The 21,286-nt window shown below is 43.2% G+C and overlaps 3 protein-coding genes across 3 annotated transcripts; 2 read left to right on the plus strand and 1 right to left on the minus strand.

Moving 5' to 3' along the window:
- Positions 1–38: 38 nt before the first annotated feature.
- On the plus strand, positions 39–1,458 carry LOC121592857 (protein immune deficiency). Its single transcript, XM_041914699.1, has 2 exons — positions 39–958; positions 1,039–1,458. Exons 1-2 carry the CDS (start codon positions 284–286, stop codon positions 1,204–1,206), a joined length of 843 nt encoding a protein of 280 aa, XP_041770633.1. The 5' UTR covers positions 39–283; the 3' UTR covers positions 1,207–1,458.
- Positions 1,459–1,501: 43 nt separating this feature from the next.
- Positions 1,502–2,872, minus strand: LOC121592858 (proteasome subunit alpha type-4). Its single transcript, XM_041914700.1, has 5 exons — positions 2,731–2,872; positions 2,383–2,588; positions 2,011–2,308; positions 1,822–1,945; positions 1,502–1,746 (listed from the first exon to the last, which is right to left on the minus strand). The coding sequence occupies exons 1-5, from the start codon at positions 2,731–2,733 to the stop codon at positions 1,598–1,600; spliced, it is 780 nt and encodes a 259-aa protein (XP_041770634.1). The 5' UTR covers positions 2,734–2,872; the 3' UTR covers positions 1,502–1,597.
- Positions 2,873–6,691: 3,819 nt separating this feature from the next.
- LOC121593532 (A disintegrin and metalloproteinase with thrombospondin motifs adt-1) lies at positions 6,692–21,197 on the plus strand. Its single transcript, XM_041915980.1, has 13 exons — positions 6,692–7,507; positions 16,710–16,782; positions 17,217–17,312; positions 17,422–18,346; positions 18,428–18,556; positions 18,636–18,885; positions 18,957–19,243; positions 19,330–19,381; positions 19,453–19,903; positions 19,985–20,244; positions 20,340–20,603; positions 20,687–20,882; positions 20,953–21,197. Exons 1-13 carry the CDS (start codon positions 7,343–7,345, stop codon positions 21,006–21,008), a joined length of 3,204 nt encoding a protein of 1,067 aa, XP_041771914.1. The 5' UTR covers positions 6,692–7,342; the 3' UTR covers positions 21,009–21,197.
- Positions 21,198–21,286: the final 89 nt, after the last annotated feature.

Consider the following 21,286-nt stretch of genomic DNA (forward strand, 5'->3'; position numbering starts at 1 on the left):
TCGACAACAAAGCAGAAATGTCGCAGTGATTTTTTTTCTTCAAAAATATTGTATTTAAAAAGAAAGAACGTTTTGTAGGTTTGTTTAATAGTTTAAATGTTACATTATTTTTATTATGTGAATAAAATTTGGTGTACGAATTTCGGTCCACAATTAGTCACTGTGACAACTGACAGCTGTACGCCCTAGGTTTTTTGGCTTTACGCGCAACAGCAGCACACGCAGAAAAAGAAACATTAGCTCTGCCACTCCGTTAGCTTATGCGTGTGTAGTAAACAAAGAAATGGTGAAGTTTTCAAATCTAATGGGCACTCTGTTCAATAAAAGTGCAGCATCGAAGCTAGAGACCGATGCTGCTCCATTGCCGCCCCGACGAAAAGCTGATGCGTACGGGGACGAGACTATGGCTCACACCAACACTCCTACTGCTGCTGCTGCTGCTACGCAAAATGGGAATTTCCCAAATGGTGTGCAGGTAGTGCCAGGAACGGAAAACTTAGCACTTGTTCCGAGCGGATCGTCACAGTCGTTAGAACCAGTTGTGGGGGAGCATCACACAGCGACACCGCAGACGGTGGTGAACAATGTGCAGCACAACACGCTCACAGCCCCCCAAACCTCCATCTCCAACACAACTGGAATGCAGGTGTATCAGATAAGGAACGCGAGCAATCTACACATCGGAAACAGCTACACGTTTAATACTGCGGCCGTGGTGGACGAAGGTGCTTCCTCGAGCGGATCGTTGCCGGGTGCCGGATCCACCGTGAAGTGGGCACACTTGCGACTGTCGAACACTATTTCGCAAATGATGCACAGCAAGGAAGAGGTGGACACGGAGCTGCTTGATACGGTGTCGCGCCATTTGGGCTATGAATGGAAAAGCTTCGCCCGTAGGCTTGAATACTCGGAGGGGCAAATCGATGCCTTTGAAGCGGACAACTCCACACTGGCTGAGGTAAGTCGGGTTAGGGGAAGGTATTGGGATCAAACGTTAAATTAATTGCAGTCGCTAATAGAGTCGTATCCTTTTTTCAGCAAATATACAGCTTTATGTTAGACTGGACCCGCAACGATGATGATCCTACACTTGGCCGTCTTGTGACGTTGTTGTGGAACAACAAGCACAAGGAAACAGTATACTACATTAAACAGGTGTGGAAAAAACGAAAAGAAGATAAAAATTCTCCCGAACGGAGTAGTTAGCATAATCACATACCTCTATAGTGAAACGCATTATACACGGGTGTGTAACGAACATACCCGATACCTTTTCCTCTTCTCATCAGTGGATATTGTGATATCGATCGTTAGAAATGCTCGAAACAAATTCAGAAGTGCCTATTAACTAGTGAAACACATTTGTCACATTCCCACATATGATATAAAGTACAACTAGAATATAGGGAAAGCGAAACATTTATAAAACAATCTTACGAAGTATTTTGTAAATAAAGTATTTTAACATAGAATTCGGCCGCGAGCTATTGAGGAAAGGTTGTTTAAGAATCGTGAATGCTACCACATATGGTGCTTTTTTTTATTTCAATATTTTTCTCCGCCCGAATTCGACCCGAACCAAACACTTACATGCAAATTACGACTTTTGACCAAGCTTTTCCTTCTTGGCGGCCTCTGCCTCAGCTTCTGCCTTTTCGTACTTTGCAATCAAGCCGTCCACCTCGGCGCTGGACAAAATTTTGATGACTGTTTTGTTGTTTTCACGGGTGAGGACAGCCATTTCAACTGCAACAAAAAAGGTTGTTCAAACAGCCGGCTAATAATAATACGACTACAAGCGACTAGATTTGCAGCACTTACTCTTCTCTGATGTGAGCTTGGTCATATCGAGCGTTTTGGACAGCACTTTCACAGCCAAATCCTGCGCCTGCACGAGGCTGATATCGCTATCGCTTAGTTCCTGTTTTAATGCGGAAACGGCGGCCTGGCAATTACAAAACAAAATTAATGTAAAATCACATCGAACAGTGAGCTCTTGCTATGACATACCGCCGAATTGTTGCCAATACAGGTTGCCTTCCATCCACCATAGTTGCCGCTGGGATCCGACTGGTACAGCTGATAACCGTAGTGCTTGTCCCAGCCCATGTACAGAATAGAAACGCCGAATGGTCGCTTGCCACCGTACTGCGTGTAAGCCTGTTTCACATCACACAGGTGAGATACTAACTGCTCGCAGGGCATAGCCTCACCGTAATTCAGCTGGTAACGCTGCGCGATAACCCGCAGCAGGTTCGTGAGCACATTCGCGTCCGAAGTAATGCCAGCAACTGAGCACACCATATCACTTTTAGAAAAAGATTAAAAAAAAACATATTTTAGTTGATTTTTGTCTGCGCAAAGCTATGCTATTGTGCTCACTCGTTCAGTTTGTAGATCTTCTCGGAGAAGATCACATTGTCCAACAGTTTGTTAGTGTTGCGCCGTTCGGCCGCTAGCAGTATTCCATCCTTTGCTAGTATGCCAAGCGAAGTGCCCGCGTGTGAGATAGCTTCCATAGCATACTCCACCTGATACAAGCGACCTTCCGGCGAGAAAATAGTGGTCCTGGAATCATAACGACGAGCCTGCAGCCCAAAGGTGAGTTAGCACAAATCCGACAGGTTATAACCTCAATGCCTGATGCGGCTTCTACATTGTCTTCAATACCACTGTCTCGCAAATGAAGTGGGACGTATGTTTAGCGGCATTTAAGCTAGTAACACTTACCATTTTCAATAATTCTTGTAGAAACGAGATGAACTACGGAAAGATTGCTAAATACAAGCAAAATTAACACAGCTATTCAGAAGTTGGACGTAAACAGTAACTCCAGTTTTGATGACTGTCAATTGCACAGCGTATTTTGAACTGTCATTGCCGTCGGGATTCGCAATGTTCGATTATCCGGGCGGTCGAGCAGTGGCGGCAAAATCCCGGCTGTCGAGCACATTACAGTTCGAGTGGATTAAACATTTTCAAATTTAAAAGCTCGTTAGGAAAACGCACCGTTACATGCACAGTACCTCTCATACTCAGGGCTGACTTTCAGGCACTAGACCACTAGTGGATTTGATAAACCTATTCGGAGTAAAGTTGATGCGTCTTGTGATCAGAAAGCCTCTTGGTAGCATGAATTTGTTATGCGGGATTGACCCCATGAGGGCAATTTTGACTTATTTGGGGGAAAATTTGATCCAAATTTTTGCAAAATGGAATGAGTTTTAACTAGATTATTCGTATGTATCTCATATTAAAAACGATTATTTATCCCATAATCAACTGAAGATGAACAATGTAGAAGGTTGATGAATGTAAAGTAAAAGAAATGCATGCATGTAAAAGAAAACAAACAAAGTTATTAAATGTTTAGCAATTCTAAAACAGGATAACCAAAATTAATATACCTTTCCTATACTGGCTTGTCTAGCAATAGCACACCCCCCCCCCTCTCACCTCCATCCACCGATTGTGAGGCTTCTGAGTGGGGGAATAATTTCTTACATGTATCATTCATCGAGGAAAAGTGTGCAAAAAGGTAGAAACTTTAACTGATCCTAAAGCCATATAGTACCAGCTTTAGATCTGGACCTGAGCCCATAGTACTGGCACTGATCCTGAATCCATGTTTTTCCTGTAACTGATCCTTAACCTATAGTAGTTTTGGTACTGATGCCAAACCCATGCCGTTCCGCGAACTAATTCCAAATTAATATCTATCCTGGAACTGCTTCTGACCCGTACAGACACGGATTGAAAAATGTTGCCTGTTTTATTGCAGCCCAAAACATATCGTATGATCTGTATTATCAATGGACCTGTCCTAATCCGGAACCGATACAGTAGTTCAGCGTATCGATTTAAACTACCAAGTAGCAACTCCAAGACCGGTTTGATTGTACTATACACATTTTTATTAACGGGGGAAATTATACAAGCCAGTAACCGTGTTTCTAGTATACTATAAAGAGCTCTATTACTCAACTGCTCCTATTAATCCCTTAATAGGATTAACTGTTAATTAACTGTCTAGGGCTCCTTATTTATCCTTTTTCAGCTCTGTACTTGAGCAATATTCGATTATATGATGTCCTTTATCTAATATCTAGGTTAATTAACTAGAAACCTATGACATACAACACATACGAATCCGGACGCGATCTCCATACCGCACACGATGCTTAATACTACGAATTGGCTACATGATGTCTCAAAGTATATTTGTATCAACTATTCTAAATAATATCATTAGCCTTCAGATATGTTATCTATATGGCTAGACGGCCTTTGACTATATATGTATTAATGTCTGTCTTCAAAGGGTAAAGTCAGTGAAAGATCTAGGATTTTGGTTGAACGATTAGGTCTGCTTTACTTTTAAGTCTCTCTCCGTCTACTAAGACACCGTCCTCCTCTAGCCCTTCCCAGACGTCTAACCCATTTTGGTATGAGTAATTCGTTTCTGATAGCATATGATATATAGCATTTCCAGGGTAAAACTGTACGATGCTATGAGCTCATTTAGAACCCCGACCAAACTGAAAAGGCTAGTTAGAATGACTATGACCAACGTTACATGCCAGGTGAGGGAGGATGGAAAATCCCAGGACCTTTTGCTACCACCAAAGGTCTGCGCCAGGGAGACGGGCTTGCCTGTCTCCTATTCAACCTGGCGCTAGAGAGGGCCATCCGCGACTCGAGGGTGGAGACTACGGGAACCATCTTCTATAAGTCAACCCAGATCCTGGCATATGCTGATAATATAGACATCATTGGTCTGCGGCTCTCCTATGTAGCAGAAGCCTACCAAGGAATCGAGCAGGCGGCAGAGAACCTCGGATTGCAGATAAACGAGGCAAAGAGCAAACTGATGGTGGCAACATCAGCGGGCCTACCAATAAATAATCAGAATCTACGTAGGCGTGATGTACAGATAGGTGAACGCACGTTTGAAGTCGTCCCAGAATTCACCTATCTGGGGTCAAAGGTCAGCAACGACAACAGCATGGAAGTTGTGTTGCGCGCAAGGATACTAGCTGCCAACCGGTCATTCTACAGCCTGAAAAATCAGTTCATCTCAAAGAACCTGTCGCGACGGACGAAGCAGGGACTATATAGTACCTATATAGTACCAGTACTCACATATGCCTCTGAGACATGGACACTGTCCAAATCTGACGAAACCCTCTTAGCCGCGTTCGAGAGGAAGATGCTCAGAAGGATAAATGGCCCCGTATGTGTGGAAGGACAATGGAGGAGCCGCTATAATGACGAGCTATACGAGATGTACGGCGACCTCACTGTCGTTGAGCGTATCAAGCTCGCCAGGCTCCGGTGAGCTGGCCATGTTGTACGCATGGAAACGGACGACCCAGCCCGTAAAGTTTTTTTAGGCCGTCCACAAGGACAGAGGAGGCGTGGTAGGCCCAAATTGAGGTGGCAAGATGGCGTGGAGGCGTCCGCCGGGATAACGGACTGGCAGACGAAGGAGCCAGACCGTGAGCGGTTTCGGACACTCCTGAGGCAGGCCAAGACCGCAAAGCGATTGTAGCGCCGGAAAAGTAAGTAAGTAAGATTCGTTTCTGAACTGCATCATATGTTTCAACGATTCCTCCCACTTATTTGATCATGACGCATTTCTTCGGCGTCATTTAGATCTAGGATACGGACCGACGCAAGTTCCAGCTAGTGTTATCCTTCTACTCCTTCTTTAGTTTCCTTTCTAAATTTCCTTTATTATCCTCTCTATTTCTATCCATACTTCACCTACTCCAATAGTTCAGGCTAGTTACAGGATTTCACCAATACAGTTTTCAAGTATGGTACCACATTCTTCCGATTGAAGATTCAGCAAAGTGTCCCGCGGTCTTGAGTTCTATGGGAAAACCCTGTATAAGCAATTAATAATTTTGTTAAACCATTAGGTAGACTAAATTAATGAAATGAAATGAATAAGTTTATTAAAGTTAGAGATGGGTTTTAGCTTCTTACACTAGCAAGGACTGGCTGCGCCTGCGTGATACAATTAAGTCTCGGTAGCCTGTAAGACATGCATGATGACGGTAAGCGAGAAAAAGGAAGGCATCAATATTTTTTACAAATAAATATGTGTTGATATCAAAGGGGAACCGTTTTATTTCTAATATGAAATTGATGTATTTTTTTTATTGGTACAGAACAGTGCTCTCCAACATTTTCACGATCACGTACCACTTTACTTTGCTTATATATTTTCCGCGCCCTCCATATGTATTGAGGACATATAGTTTTTGTAGACTTGGATCAAATCTTCAAATATTATTTGCTCTTAATTTTATGTGAACTTTCTTCATTTAAAAAAAACTACACTCAAAATCACCGAAAAGCTCGAAAGCCATGGTGTACATAATTAGTGCACGACATTGGAGCATGAAAAGCTGCTCATCGCTCAATTAGCATTCCGCAGAACGATCAGAACCATCCGCAAGCACCATTCACCGACCCAAAGCAAGAGACGAGCCCCAGCGAGTAGATAAAAAAAACAAACACACTCTTTTCCCCAAAACTAGTGCTAACGATGCGCGAGCGCACTAATCGTCGCTCGGGGAAGGGATGCGCATCTCCCCCCCTTGTTTGGCACGATGCACTAGCCCAACTACAAGGGCTCGTTCGTCGCTGGGCCGGAATGTTAGCATCAGTTAAGTGCCAACGGTCGAGGTGTTCAAACGCGCTACGCTCTGCACGCCCACGCCATACGACCGCGCCCGATGCCCAGATTGTGGGACTGTTGTGAGCAGCTCGAGCGATTTCAAACAATAATAATTGTACGTTAAATTGGGCTCATCGTAAAACCGCACAGTTTGTGGGCGCGAGCGGAGCTGTGTCTGTGTGCGTCTGTGTGTGTGTTCCAGTGATTGTGGGTGGTTGATAGTGGGGTGTAACGCACCTGACGAGAACGAACAGCCGGTATGCCTCATTCGGTGAGGGCGGTTGCACATCTCGATACGGAAAAGTCACTCAAGTAGAATTTAATCGTATTATGTAGAAGCGTGACCGCGTAGAAACGGTAGGCTACGCGAGGAGTCCTCGTGTGTTCAGACACTCTCGGTCAACGGAGGCAAGGAGGTGAAATTAAAATGAAGATTGAATAATAGCGGCCACCCAACGGTACCTGAAGGAGTGCTCCAGGAGTACATAACACGGCGGTGAGGTCTGTGTGTGTGTGTGTGTGTGTCGCGGTACTTAGCCCAAACCGCGCATACAAAATACCCCGTTCCCGAGTGTCCGAATGCACCGAGTGCAAGCCGTGCTGCAGCAGCGGTAGATGTCACTCGAAATCCGAGAGCTATGTGAAAAGTGAAAAATGCCGCGACCACAACTACAACCGTTCTTCACAGCTGTAGGAAGCGTTATGCTACAGATCGTTGCACTGCTGGCGCTAATCTTGATAGCGGCACGCAACCCCACCGTCCGCTGTCTTCACATGGAGGTGGAACGAGTGAACCACTTGGTGTTAGATAATGCAAAGGTGAGAAGAGATGTGTTCGTCTTTCAGTTTATTTTCTTTTTTTAAGGGTTTTTTAAAAAAACTTTTTTTTATTATTTAAATACTTCGAGTACAAGCGATGCTGCGACAAAAAATAGGAAGGCGTTTTGTTTACGCCGAGGCCACACTCAGATGGTAAAGCGATGGTACTTCAATCTCCCTCACCATGCAACCCTCAAAGACGGTATTGAGCGGTATTTGAGGAAGTTTTCCATTTCCTTCCATTGTTTCTTCTGCATTTAACGGAAGCTTCAAAGTCTCATACTTATTATTTGACTAGACTTGGTTTTTTCCAAGCCTGTACGAATGTTATAGGAAGCGTGGTTTTTAATTAAGCCAGTCTGTAGCTTGGACGGGTTACTTTGAATGTCATTCCCAGCTGATGAATCTCAATGCCCCAACATGAGTTACTCCCCAAAGCCATTCTAAGGACACGTCTTTAACGGCGACGCTTCAGCATACATTCGTGCTGCAAGTTTGTTACACCATGTGTAGCTCAGCTTAACTGAATTTAACCATACAATCAAATGTCACTAATAATCTAAATCACTGTGCACTTGTAGTGCGCCACCGGAACAGCAGCGCCACTTTGCATTGTCCATCGTGTGAACGCGCGCGCTTCGACTTTGTGCCCAATGCCCACCATCCAAAGGGCGGCAACCGGCAGCTGCACACGCGCCTCGCTTCGTGCGCACGGTGACACTTCTCCTGCGTACCCGAACGCATCAATTTAGAACGACGAGACCACACACCGCAAAAACGGTCAGCATCGGTGGGTTTCATTGACCTGAAATTCTAATTGCACGCCGACCGGAGTGCCGCCACACGATTATTGTCACACGAAAGTTTACTCAACTCATTGGGGCCATCAATAATCGCGAACTGTGTTGCGAAGCGCGCGAATCCCATGCGGACGCAACCAAAGGTCATTCACGGTGCGTAGAGCGCAACAAACAAACAAAAAAACGCCAAGTCGTTAAAGTGTGTTTGTGTGCGTGTGATTTTTTTGTAAGGATTATGCGTCCCGCAGCATGACGCACATAATCATTCACAATTATCCTCGGTAAACGGTAGTGTAAATTGCCACATTTATCACTTGTCGCGTATACGCTTAATACTTGCTGATTCATTATTTATTTGTCCCAAACGGTACGGTTCCATTCAACCCCAAGTCCCATACCACTGGAAGCATAATTTCGCTACGCTTACGGACGGGTAAATAGTTTGGAGCAATGCACTACCAAAGGTTCTAGTTGGAAGATACATTTTGGACCTGAAATTCAAATTTTGGCACCAGCCGCCCACAGCAAAACCAACACAATGGGATTTGTATAATTTGAATGTCAAAAACAGCTCTCGAGAGGAGTGGGAAAGGTTCTGTTGCTGTTTTTTTTTGTTGGGCAGGTTGTTGCTACACTTTCTCGAGCTCATTTGGGTTAGTTCTAGTGAAGGTGATTCTTCGAAAGGTTGAATTTTTGAATGTTAATGGCATTGTTTTGAAATCCCGCAGCGAGATGAACTTGAAACGATTGTAAAACTGGTGCACCACGTATTTCGGATCACATCAGGCGCGGGAGGATCGGTTAGGGTTAGTGTTGATTTAAACGAAGTGTATTAGAAAATTTAAAAAAAAACACAAAAAAACACAAGAATCAATACATTGCACTGCTGCACAGTTTTCTTGCAGCTGCAATTTCAATTAACTTTGCAAATAAAGATAATCACTTTAGTTATTCGGTTTTCACCTCGTTATGAAGCTATTTGGCAAAGGAAGCACCGCGGGAGAGCATCGCGCATCGTAAGTGCATCGTAAAAGTGAAATTGCGCAGACCTCATGGGCTTGCTCGATTAGCTTTTATCGCACAACCGCGCTGCAGCAAAAGGCATTGTTTTTGGTCTGATGGCGTACGCGCACGCCGTAATGGACGCCATTTTTCGCCAGCCCACCCATCTATTTGGACGAAACTTTGATTTGATTTATCACGGAACTTCAATCTGCGGACACGAGCGTTAGTGTTTGCTCGCGGCAAATGATGGACCAACCGCTTTGCCACTCCGAAGCAGCAGCAGCTTCTATCATTTCTATCTAGCCCAAAGCCCATCGTACTGGAACACACCATACTGTGTGTCTGTGTATTTTTGTTGTTGTTATTTCTTGTTTAATTGCAAACAAACCAACCATTTTAACCTGTGCCACACTGTGCCGGAAGGGTGGCCAAAAATGCTTTACGCAATCGCACTATAAAAACCACCCCGAAACTTAAGTCTTTCGAAAGAACGAAGCGACGAACCTCTTTCGCGGTATGGTATCACGGGAAAAAATCAGCTGAGATGGCGTCGGGTGCGAATGCTAAATGGTGTGACCGAATGGTGGCGTACCGAAAAAAGAAAAGGAAAGAAACCTCAACCCACCCCTCGAATGGAAACAAAACGATCACTAAAGCATGTTCGCAACATCTTTGCTATTTGAATGTGCTCATCGCTACCAGTGCGAATGAGCTACTTACATCAGAATAACGAAGAAACTGGGTGGAAGAGTAGTAATTAGTTGAGTTTCTCACACCTTGTGCGGCGCGGGCACGGTTCGTATCTTTATTTGGCACCCGAAATGAAAGCGAACGACATAAAAAAAAGTATGAATGAAGTAGTTGTACCATCCAACAGAGAGTGACATTGAAGTGCAGCTTCCTTGCCAGTCAGTATTGCTCACGAAGTAAATGCTTCTTGACGATCGCAATCGAAAAGAATGCAATTATATACGTGTTTATTGCTTCACTGAGTTTCCCATAATTTCCCAGTAGTTCAGAGATGATATTTCAGAACTTCTCAACTCAACAGTCGAAAAAGCGGACGGACAGAACAGAACTGGTGCGGTGTGGTTGTGTGCTCCAACCGTAACCGCAGCCGCGCGTGATGTAGATGACCGATGATCGCCGTAATGATTTGTAATGGTTACATCGTGTGCAGGTCACGATAGCGCGTTGGCAAACCATAACACACAAAAAACTGTGCTACGTACGCATAATGTGCCGTGTATAGAAGGGCGCTACCCTTCGCTCTTCTTTTTCCAAAATCATTCATTACTGATTGTTTGCGCGGTGCACGTTGAAAGCGCTTTCAAACGAACACAACACGCCACGAGAAAAAAAAGCGAAACTGTAACAGAATTTTTCTATGACATCCCTGCCCGCCAAACATACCTGTCCCATCGTCCTCTCATCGTGGCTTAATGTAGCTGCGTTCGACAGTATGCTAATTTATGCGCTACGTTCTCAGCTCTGTTCCATGCGTAGCGCCGTTCCCATTGCGCACCAGATGCGCAGTGTGGCTCACGGAACGGGCAAAGGGATGCTGCTACTCTTCGGGGGGTGTAGATGATCATTTTTCTTATTTAAATTTTCATTATCACCTGCCAGGCCAGGTGAGGTGGCCCGTCGGATAATCGGCAATATGATGAGCCCGAGGCGACAGAAACATTGGTCTTCAACCGAATAATTAGGCAGTGGTTTGCGGGTGGTTTTGTTTTGCATTGCACTCGCCCTCGCCATAAAGTTTTGTGGTGAGATTTATGACCATGAGCTGACCTAGAAGAGAATTCAGCCTAGAATGGCCATACAAAAAAGGGGGAGCATTTAGAACGTGCTTCCGCGTTGGTCCGTACAATGCTGGTGTACGTTTTCCCATCGGATGACCTTTCAAACGCGAAGCGACGACACAATTTTACTTTTCAACAATGGATTTGGGTGTAATTAAAGTCTCCAGTGGGGTTAGAGTTTTCGCAACAATTTTTGGCGTCCTTGCTTGAAGTGTATGCTAAAGAATACTATAGTTGTAGACCGTATTCGACATTGATTTTTGTTCTTGTAACCTTGGCAGTTTAGTGTGTACCTTTGGTTTTATAACGTTATAATTAGAATGATTTTCTTAAATGCATCACGATCCTGTTGTTCGTTTTCTGCTTTCCAAACACAGCTGCCAAAGATATAACCTTTGGACCTTTGGACCTATTATTATGTAACAAAGTTTTAAATAAAAATTTTGCTATTTAAGTTACTCGATAAACAAATCGTTGGCTACAACCTATTCAGAACAGAACTCAATTTTTGGCACCGTTGAAACAATGTAATCGCTCTTCAACGAAAACATTTTAAAATAATGTTCAATATTACTCCATCTCAACCATATAGCAGAATAAACTATGTAGACTAAAATTAAAATAAATGCTTGTATGAACAGAGCGGTGGTTCATTGTTGTAGGTATGATGTTGTGTGATCTTGTTACCCCTATACCTTCTTTTCTCCTCGAGGAATAACTTTGTTTACCTCATTATAATAGCAGTTGCTGATTAACAAGAGTTGATTCTGAACTGTGTTCTGAATTGTCGAGCGATGAATTTTAAACCAAAGAATGGTTGAGAAGCAAATTTACTTGTGCGCGGGGTTTTTCTTCGATTTCTCGGGGCCCCACGTGGCCGCTAAGTTTGCGTATAGTCTTTCCCCGAGTTACGCGACACTGGAGTTATGCGAATTCGAGTTACACAAATGTTTAATTTTGATAGTTTATATGTCAAATCAGTACAAATTTTTACAAAACAATTGTCAAATGCAAAATAAATTGAATTATCGTTAAATGTTTGCAATCGCTAAAAAGACCGAAATAATTTAATCTTTCATAGGATTTATATTAAATGTGTAATTTAGTACCTAAAAGCACTAAATTCAATCAAAATTAACCATTTATCAACAATATTTTGGCTGAAAACGGGATATTGAACTTACGCGAAAATCAGAAGACGCATTCTACTTACGCGAAAATCCGAGGAATGTCTCCATTCGCGTAACTCGGGAAAAGATTGTACTGCTTAATCCGCCCCTATGCCCCTTTTTTTCTTTATTGACCTGTTTGGAGTTCCTCTCCAAATACCGTAGTTATACCTTCTTATATTCACCTAACGAAATATTCTTCTTGTTTGGCACAAAAACTCCGCATTGTAACATCGTTTGCTTTTGGTTTTATTGGGGGCTATTGGTTTTTGTGTAGAAATATTAGCATTTGATTTTGGTCTCTAATTTCTAAAGAATATTTATCAAATATTCTCATTTTTCTTTCTTGGATCTCACACAGAATTTGCAAAATAATAACATTTCTGTTATCGGTTGAATTAATCAATGTGATGCGTTGATGCTTGGTGCCTTTTTTAATGGGCCCTATAGAGATCCTCACAAAGTCATCACATATATTGATAAAACGCACTGATTACCATCGATCCCGCTTTTAATCGTTCCCAACAAATTTCATCTATTATTGAATCATTTCTCATTTCATTCATTATTCCACCCTAACTATCCATAAGCACAATATATTGGACAGTATTTTCATTTAATTAATAACATTTGGAACAACTACATTCAAACATAGGCGTTGAAAAATTTGAATTTGGCAATATTGTGGGTTGTACATGACTGATATCAGCCTAATAACTTAACGCGCCGGCAGCTACTGTAATAATTATTTGGCCAAAACGGACAAGCAGGTTTACGTTGAGACGGAGAATGACACATGCAACACCCGGATTTTTTTTATTTGTGTTATATTTGTTGGCCACCAGCCGCAAACCACGATCGACTCAATTTTTTTGAATTATTTCATCAACGCATTCGGCCGTCAAGAGTTCAAATGTTGAATGAATCGAGTCCATCATACGCAAAACTGTTTATCCTGTTATATGGATAAAGTAAACAACCAACTAATAGCCAAGCACATGAGTAACTGAAGCAGATCTATATCAACTACAGTTTTTATGCCAGATAAGACGGAACGAAGCTTTGATTTGATACCTATTTCAAAATTGTTGGAATTGTTATTGTATTCTTCAGTTTGCTCATTATTCTTCTTTTTTTGGCACAACAATCGCTGCCGGTCAAGGCCTGCCTGTACCCACTAGTGAAGTGGGGTTGGCTTTCAGTGACTTATTGTTACCATAGCAGGATAGTCAGTCCTACGTATGGGGTCACGGTCTATTCGGGGCTGGAACCCATGACGGGCATGTCGTTAAGTCGTTCGAGTTGACGACTGTACCACTAGACCAGCCCAATTATTCTATATTTTTAATAAAACGGGAAAATTGTGATATTCCGCATGAAACTGGGTATCTCGGCTACTACGAACTAAAATATCAATTGCTCGACTTGAGGCGATTCAACGTAAGCTCACGAGATATGCCCTACGCCTACTTCCCTGGCAGGATCGCAATAATCTTCCTCCGTATGCTGCGCGGTGCCGTCTTCTAGGCCTTGAACCTCTTTCGGTTAGAAGACGCAATGCACAGTGCTCTTTCATCGCTGGATTGCTAAATGGCTCTATCGACTCATCGCCTTTGTTGCATCGAGTCGATATCTATGCACCATCCCGAACACTTAGGTCTAGAGAAACTCTAAGGCTCGCTCAACCCCGTTCCAGTGCTGGTCGGTCTGACCCTATGTTCCGCATGTCGGCTGTCTTCAACACTGTCTCGGATTGCTTCGACTTCGACATCTCAACTCAGTGCTTCAAGGAACGTCTCCGGCTTTTGCCGTGGCCGCAGTGAATTGCGATGTAAATCTTATTTTTGCTATGTATTTTTTTTTCTCAATTGAACGGCCCGTTGAAGATTAAATAAATAATAATAATAATAATATAAGCTGCATACAATTATTATTACATCATTAAATTTGAACTTGTATAAAAATAGCAGATAGCTGTATATTTGGCGTGACCTATGAATGATTATTGTTTCCTCAACCAGCGGTCTCCAACCTGTGGTCCGTGGCATTAATAGACGTGGTCCGCGAGAGAATTTATTTTTGAAAAAGAAAAGCTTATTACTATACATATCGTGCATTTCTTTCCCCACAATCAAGATTACATTTTAAAGAAGGATGCCTAGAATAAGTTTTAAACATATTTTTGATTAGAAACTTTGAAGTAAGTCTAAAACATGTATGCCCTCAATGGATATGAGCCGCGACAAGTGTATTTTAAAAGCCAAGTGGTGCGCGATCCTAGGATGAAGAGCACTGCCCTAAACAATACACGAATCATTTTCATTTGAATGTATTTCATATCCATTCATATATTGGTTTGGTAGATTATAAAAAAATAGTTTACTTTTTTGAGAGCAAATGCACAATTTATTTACATTTTTTTAATCCCCGGATGGCAATCGATTTTATTTATTGAAGGTTGGCTGCATAAATATATCCCACAATGCTTGCCCTGGGTTTGAAATATCAACTGCTACCCATATCAAATTTGGTTTTCAATATGGAATAATTTTGGAGTACGAACACAGTACGTACATTTCCCTCAATGGCAGAAGGGCTCGATCTAGGTGTAGAGATCATGTAATACCGGTATTAAAATTAGTCAATAACATACAATAATTCATGAGGGGCGGTCCAATGGTACAGTCGCCAACTCGAACGACTCAATAACATGCCCATCAATCGTGTAACTTCCGTCAAAGATCTTGGCGTCTGGTTGGATGAAAAGCTTACGTTCAAAGACCATATCGACTTTGTCACAAGCAAAGCTTACCGTACTTTGGGCTTTATTACCCGTCTGTTTCATTTTATCCGTGATCCCTTGTGCCTCAAGTCTCTCTATTGTTGCTGGGTACGCCCCATTCTCGATTACGCTTGTGTGGTTTGGTCCCCCAATAATGTGCAGGATATTGCTAGATTGGAAGGTGTTCAACGCAAATTTACTCGACTTGCCACGAGGCGTTTTCTTTCGGGTCATGATAATGCAGTAATCCCGTCTTATCCACATCGTTGTCGACTCTTGGGTCTGGACTCGATAAAAACTCGCCACTCGCACTTGCAAGCTTGTTTCATTGCCAGCGTCATCCTTTATGAGCTTGATGTTCCTTATCTCTTATCTGCCATTTCCTTTTATGCCCCTTCCCGCCATCTTCGCAATAGGCCACCTCTCTATATTCCCACCCGGCTAACTCGATATGGGCAAAATGACCCATTCCTTAAAGCTCAGATTGCATTTAATTCATACTATCATTTGTTCGATTTTAACACTCCTTTATCCCTCTTCCGTTCTCGTCTTCACTCTTCCTCATCCTTATCCTTTCCTTAGTAATTAAGAAACATTGTTAAGCCCTCGAGGCGGACATTTGTAGAAATAAATAAATAAATAAATAAATAAATAAATAAATAAATAAATAAATAAATAAATAAATCATGGGTTCAAGCCTAGCCCCCCCCCCCCCCCCCCCCGTAGCAAGGATTGACTATCCGGCTGCGTGGCAATGAACTAATTCTCGAAAGCCTGTACAGGTCGGGCATGTCCGCGTAGGGGACATGCGTTACGCCAAATAGAAGTAGAATTCATGAAACAATTAAAACCTAAACGCCATCCATAGCCACCCAGAAGTGATCATGCCATTGCATTGAAAATAGTTAGATCGTCTTATCGATCGATCTTATCGTGTAATCCATCATGAAGGATCACAAATGATTGCAAATATTTTTTATATCTTTAAAACACATCTACAGACAAATGCAAAGTGCATCCCATTGTCATGTGGATTGAGGGAGTTAAAATTTAATAAAAACCCATTTTCCACTGTGAAATGTGCTGTCAAGATGTATCATCGCTGAAATAGATACAGGAGAAAGGCCACGGATGCTAATGAAAATCAAGGGTCTTCGTACTCACCGTAACCTCCATAGCCAATAGACCATTGCACAATGCACATTCATCAAACGGCCAACAATGCAACGGGAGGCGAAGGAAAAGAAATGTCCTAACCATTCTTTTCAAGGTGCACACTTGCCTTTCTTTTCTCGGCTGTGTGGAATGAAACTTTCTTCCGTCGAATGCATACCGTCCATAGAATGGCTGCAGCAGACGGGCTAGGGCAGTTTTCTCATGCGCCATCGTGCAGACACGCTGCTGTACGTACAGTAGCTATTCGGCAAATATGCAACAAGCGGCGAAACGATACTCATTAGGCGCCACATGGAATGTGCCATGATGATACGTGCAGTGTTTCAGTGTAGGACAGACGATCGGCCTCCTCCTGTCCCCTAGGGTGCGATGGAAAGCATTGTTTGTTAATGTGTGTATTGCATGAATTTTAACCTACAAATTGCTCGAACGCTTCTTCTATTTGCTGTTCTTTTGTTGCAGATCGATGAAAGGAATTTGCATAATTTCCTCGAGGAACATGAACAACTGCTGCTGTTTGGTGATCGTACAACTGGTAAGTGTGGTACATACTTTATTCGGCACCGGCATGTCACGCTTGCAACACTTGAGCTGATGACGAATCTATCGTCGAATGGAGTTTTGATCGTATGGACACACCTTCCGGTCATTGGCGGTGTATTGTGGCTGGGGTTGCGGGTACCCTTTCTTACACAGCCTTTAAGCAAAACAAATGATCATTCTCTTCATGCTGTTTTAGTGTTGCAGATCAAACCACATCTAGCATTGCACGGGTTTCTTTGTCCAGAGTTCAAGTTCATGCCTATTGAGCAAAGTCGGTTGTCGATACGCCTCGTGTTCCTCAGCCTACAAAGAACTACGGGCTGTCGATAAATTTCTTTGCTACGGTTTTGAAACGCTTTGCCAAAAGAAGAAGTAGAAAAAACACCATTGTTTCGCACATTTCAATGTTGACTAATTGTTTTCCAGATGATTTCAAGATAGTTAACGTGCGGCAAAGAAAACGTGAAAGCAGGTCAACTCCAGGCAGCGGATTCCTGCAGTTCAACCTTAGCGACGGCCGCGGTAAGTGTCCCCGAACGTTACAATATGCGTTACGTTTCGGACCATCTTCTACGTTCAGCGTGGTGCCACAATGACGAATAAAATGTGTAACTCTCGCGTTCCATTTCAGAGGACAATTTTGCTTTGCGATTGCAAAAGTCAGATATTTTGATAGATGAATCGTTTGCTTTCATCGAAAGTTACGATAATTCCACTCAACTGTTGGATGATTCGTACGATCGTGTGCTCAAGTATCGGGATTGTTTCTATCGCAATGAGCGTGCAGCGTTCGACCTGTGCGAGGGTAGCGTGCGCGGTCTGATTCGAACAAACGAGTCGGAAATTATCATACATCCGTTACCGGAACGATTCGGTACCGGGGCACATGTCATTCTGAACCGAAACAGAACCATACAAAGTGATGAAAGTGGCGAAACGAAAGTCATGTTCGAACCGGACATGAATGAGCCAACCCGCCGGAGGCCAACCGTTCCTTTCTACGGTCAGAGTCAACAATCACGGCTCAAACGGCACATCAGCTCAAATCACAACGCCAAGGTGCCGGACGTGCTGCACATTGAGACGGCTATCTTCATCGATAAGGATCTGTATAGGCACATGTCGAAGAACTATCCAAAAAACACCGAAGCACATCTGATACGCTTCGTGCTGGCAATGATCAATGGTGTGCAGCTGCTTTACAACCATCCATCGCTTGGCCATCCGATCAACTTTATCCTCAAACGGCTAGAAATCCTGCACAACGATCCGAAAGATCTTCGACGTTCCAGTGACATTGACATCTATCTGAACAGTTTCTGCGGCTGGCAGCGTAAAATGAACCCCATTTCTGACGCTGATCCAGTACACTTTGACCATGCGGTCATACTTACGGGGCTAGATCTGTTCGTCGTAAGCAAAAACGGTAAGGTAAGCAACCAGGTCGTAGGCCTAGCGCCGGTTGCCGGCATGTGCACGATCACTTCAAGCTGTACGATCAATGAGGGAAAACATTTCGAGAGCGTTTTCGTTGTATCGCACGAAATTGGACACAAGTGAGTTTTCGTTTTTAATCCCTTTTAAACACATTTCGTTGGTTTGGCATCAGTAACATTATATTTCTGGTGAATGTTTAGCTTGGGAATGCGACACGATACGTCGGAAAACAACTGTGATCCTAGCCTGTACATTATGTCACCGACATTGGGTAGCGGTAAGATCACTTGGTCATCCTGTAGCCGTAATTACCTGAACACGTTTCTAAAGTAAGTGGTAACTTCTTGGCGGTATCTTTCGCAAAGGTGAAATAAAAGCGATAAACCGTATGTATCTCTCTCCCGCTAGAACTTCTCAAGCTACCTGTCTGTTTGATCGAGGACACTACGGATCATCGCTCGATCACACTGGAGAAGGTCGGTTACCAGGCGAGCGTTTCGATGCTGACCAGCAGTGTCTGTTGAAGTATGGCAAAGACAGTACACGGTCCAAGTCCCAAGATTTGGCCGACATTTGCCGTGATCTTCACTGTCAGCGTGATCGTTACACGTGGACATCGCACCCTGCACTAGAAGGAACAAACTGTGGAAAGCTAATGGTTAGTGTAATTTCCTATGGCTGCTAATTTACCCTCATTCCGTGGCACTAAACGAATCTTCATTTATATAGTGGTGTCGAAGTGGAGTTTGTGTATCCAAAATTCCGGGCCTGGCGATACAATCTACTGGCAAACACATCACCGCTTTCAAAACGATCGATAAGAAAACGTTCCTGGAGGGGTTGAAATTTGCCAGCCTACGGCAGGACATATCGCGAACGTTAAATACCATACCAACGTGGGACTCATGGAGCGAACCGACCGAGTGTGTTTCCGGCTGCCTATACGGTGAGTCTGGTCGGCTGAAGGAAGGAAGCACTGGGTTAAGGCAGTTCACAAGAAAATGTCTGGACAAACGGTAAGATTCAAACATTACCCATTAACGGTGTGATTCAAACATTAGTTTTATTGATACATTTTGGTAATCTGGTAATTTTGTTACAGTAAAAATTGTTCCGGATTTAGCCGCAAATATGAGACGTGTATCGCCAAACAGGTTCGTCGCACGTACAGCAAATGCACGCATAGGGACAACTTCACATAAATCGCACTGTTTTCTTTTTACAGTGTTACAACATTGGACGGACAACGATACTGGAGTTTTCCAATCAAATTTGTGGCCGCGCTAAAGAGTTCGATTCGGATATTATTGGGTACGGGTTGCAGAAGGTTGCCGAAGACCCGGAAGACTCGTGCAAAGTGTTCTGCGAAACAAAGGCGGGTGTGCCAAAGACCAAAAGTTGGATCTACCCGGACGGTACCGCTTGCAAGGTACAGAACGGTGACTTTGACGATGCATACTACTGTGTAAGTGGACGATGTGAAAAGTTTAGCTGCAATAATACCTCCCACAATTACTACCGAATCGATGGAGCACTCTGCACGGAAGTGTACCAATACACCGAACGGAGTGGCAACAGTATTCACCAGGAAAATGTTCGGGACTATAAGAGCTTACCATTGAACAAGAACACATACCCAATCGACCGCAGGGCGGAAAGTTCTACGATACGAACAGGTACGCCCAAATGCTTTCACCGACCTTTTAGTGACCTTATATTTTTACAACATTTTCGCGTTTTTTGTTTTGTTTTTGAAGCATTAAGCAACTACACCGCACGAAAGCCTCCGCCAGATACCGAAGGGTACAGCAGTCAGGCAGAAAATACATTCAACCGTTGGCGTGAGCGTTCGTCATCGGAGCTCAACAGGTTGTCCGAGCTGCAAGGACGTAAGCATAACTGGGAGGTGAAGTCAGGCTGTCACTTTAGCTGCATGGAACGGGGCAAGGGAGTGCAAATCGTGTCCTCGACAGCCGGGACCAACACCAACATTCAGCTCTGCACCGCCAACACGATTGTTAGTGTCCTCGTAACCTTCTTTCTTCGGTGAACCCAATGTTTCAGGGTGAATTGTGATGTTTTTTTTGCTTTGTTTTCGCTCAATACTCTTAGGCCTGTGATAAGGTGTTATCAACGTACGAATTTGCAACGCAGCTATGCAAGCGATATCAGCAGAAGGTGTCGGGATTGTCGGGTATTGGCATGCAAATAGCGCCCAGCATTGAGGATCCGGATCGCAGCTGTCGGGTGGCGTGTCAGGATACGTTCATCAGGCATCGCTTCTATCTGGTGAATGGAGAGCAAGGGCACTTTCCTTTCGGGACGCGATGCAATCACAATGAGTCGAATCGTTATTGCATCAATGGCAAATGTTTGGTATGCTTTTGCGTTTACCAAAAAGGCTTCTATAGTTACAGAACTTACATTCATTTTTGGAATCCCTTTTTTTCTATACATAGCATTTTGGCAGCGACGACATACCGGTCAACGAGTCGTACAATGCACTTCCTAATGTTCGAATTAAACGATCCACAAACAGAACCAAACGGCATTTCGAGTACTTTGCTCCGATCAACGTGACCGAACGGTTAAGCCAAGAGTTTTTGGAAAATTTGATTGCCAACATCGACTTTGGACGGACTACCAACGAAAATAGTAACGCCTTTGGTCAAGTGACGAGTTGGGAAAGTATTGATTAATTCAATTTTACTTTTCTACTTTGCAGATATTGTTTTGGAGGAACATATTGACTTAAAAAATCCAATCTATGTTGACCCGTGAAGTAAATCATCCACACAAATCAACGTGATAGTAAAAGCTGACCCGCGTCAAGCTTGCCGTGTTGCCGCCGGAATGCATGGAACTGTTTATTTATTAACGAAACTTTTGTAATGTAATTTATTCCCCGAAATATACACCCAAATAAATCGTCTCCATTAATTACAATTAAGGCAGTGCATATGTAGATGTTTGTGGTCATGATGTATCGAGTCCCTTTTCAATTGTAGAAACATGTGTGTTTAAAATAACATTCTGTAACAAAGGAAAGAGTAACGGGT

Source organism: Anopheles merus, chromosome 2L (genome assembly GCF_017562075.2).
Source record: "Anopheles merus strain MAF chromosome 2L, AmerM5.1, whole genome shotgun sequence".
In the NCBI taxonomy this organism is placed as follows: Eukaryota; Metazoa; Arthropoda; class Insecta; order Diptera; family Culicidae; genus Anopheles; species Anopheles merus.

What these genes read in the sequence shown, in the direction of transcription:
- LOC121592857 (XM_041914699.1), top strand. Translation starts at nt 284, where the DNA reads ATGGTGAAGTTTTCAAATCTAATGGGCACTCTGTTCAATAAAAGTGCA. An exon ending in ACAACTCCACACTGGCTGAG is followed by an intron (nt 959 to 1,038) that starts GTAAGTCGGGTT and finishes TCCTTTTTTCAG; the next exon opens with CAAATATACAGCTTTATGTT.
- LOC121593532 (XM_041915980.1), top strand. Translation starts at nt 7,343, where the DNA reads ATGCCGCGACCACAACTACAACCGTTCTTCACAGCTGTAGGAAGCGTT. An exon ending in TGGTGTTAGATAATGCAAAG is followed by an intron (nt 7,508 to 16,709) that starts GTGAGAAGAGAT and finishes CTTTTGTTGCAG; the next exon opens with ATCGATGAAAGGAATTTGCA. An exon ending in TCGCACGAAATTGGACACAA is followed by an intron (nt 18,347 to 18,427) that starts GTGAGTTTTCGT and finishes GTGAATGTTTAG; the next exon opens with CTTGGGAATGCGACACGATA.
- LOC121592858 (XM_041914700.1), bottom strand. An exon ending in AAGATCTACAAACTGAACGA is followed by an intron (nt 2,309 to 2,382) that starts GTGAGCACAATA and finishes TTTTTCTAAAAG; the next exon opens with TGATATGGTGTGCTCAGTTG. An exon ending in CAAGCTCACATCAGAGAAGA is followed by an intron (nt 1,747 to 1,821) that starts GTAAGTGCTGCA and finishes TTTTTGTTGCAG; the next exon opens with TTGAAATGGCTGTCCTCACC.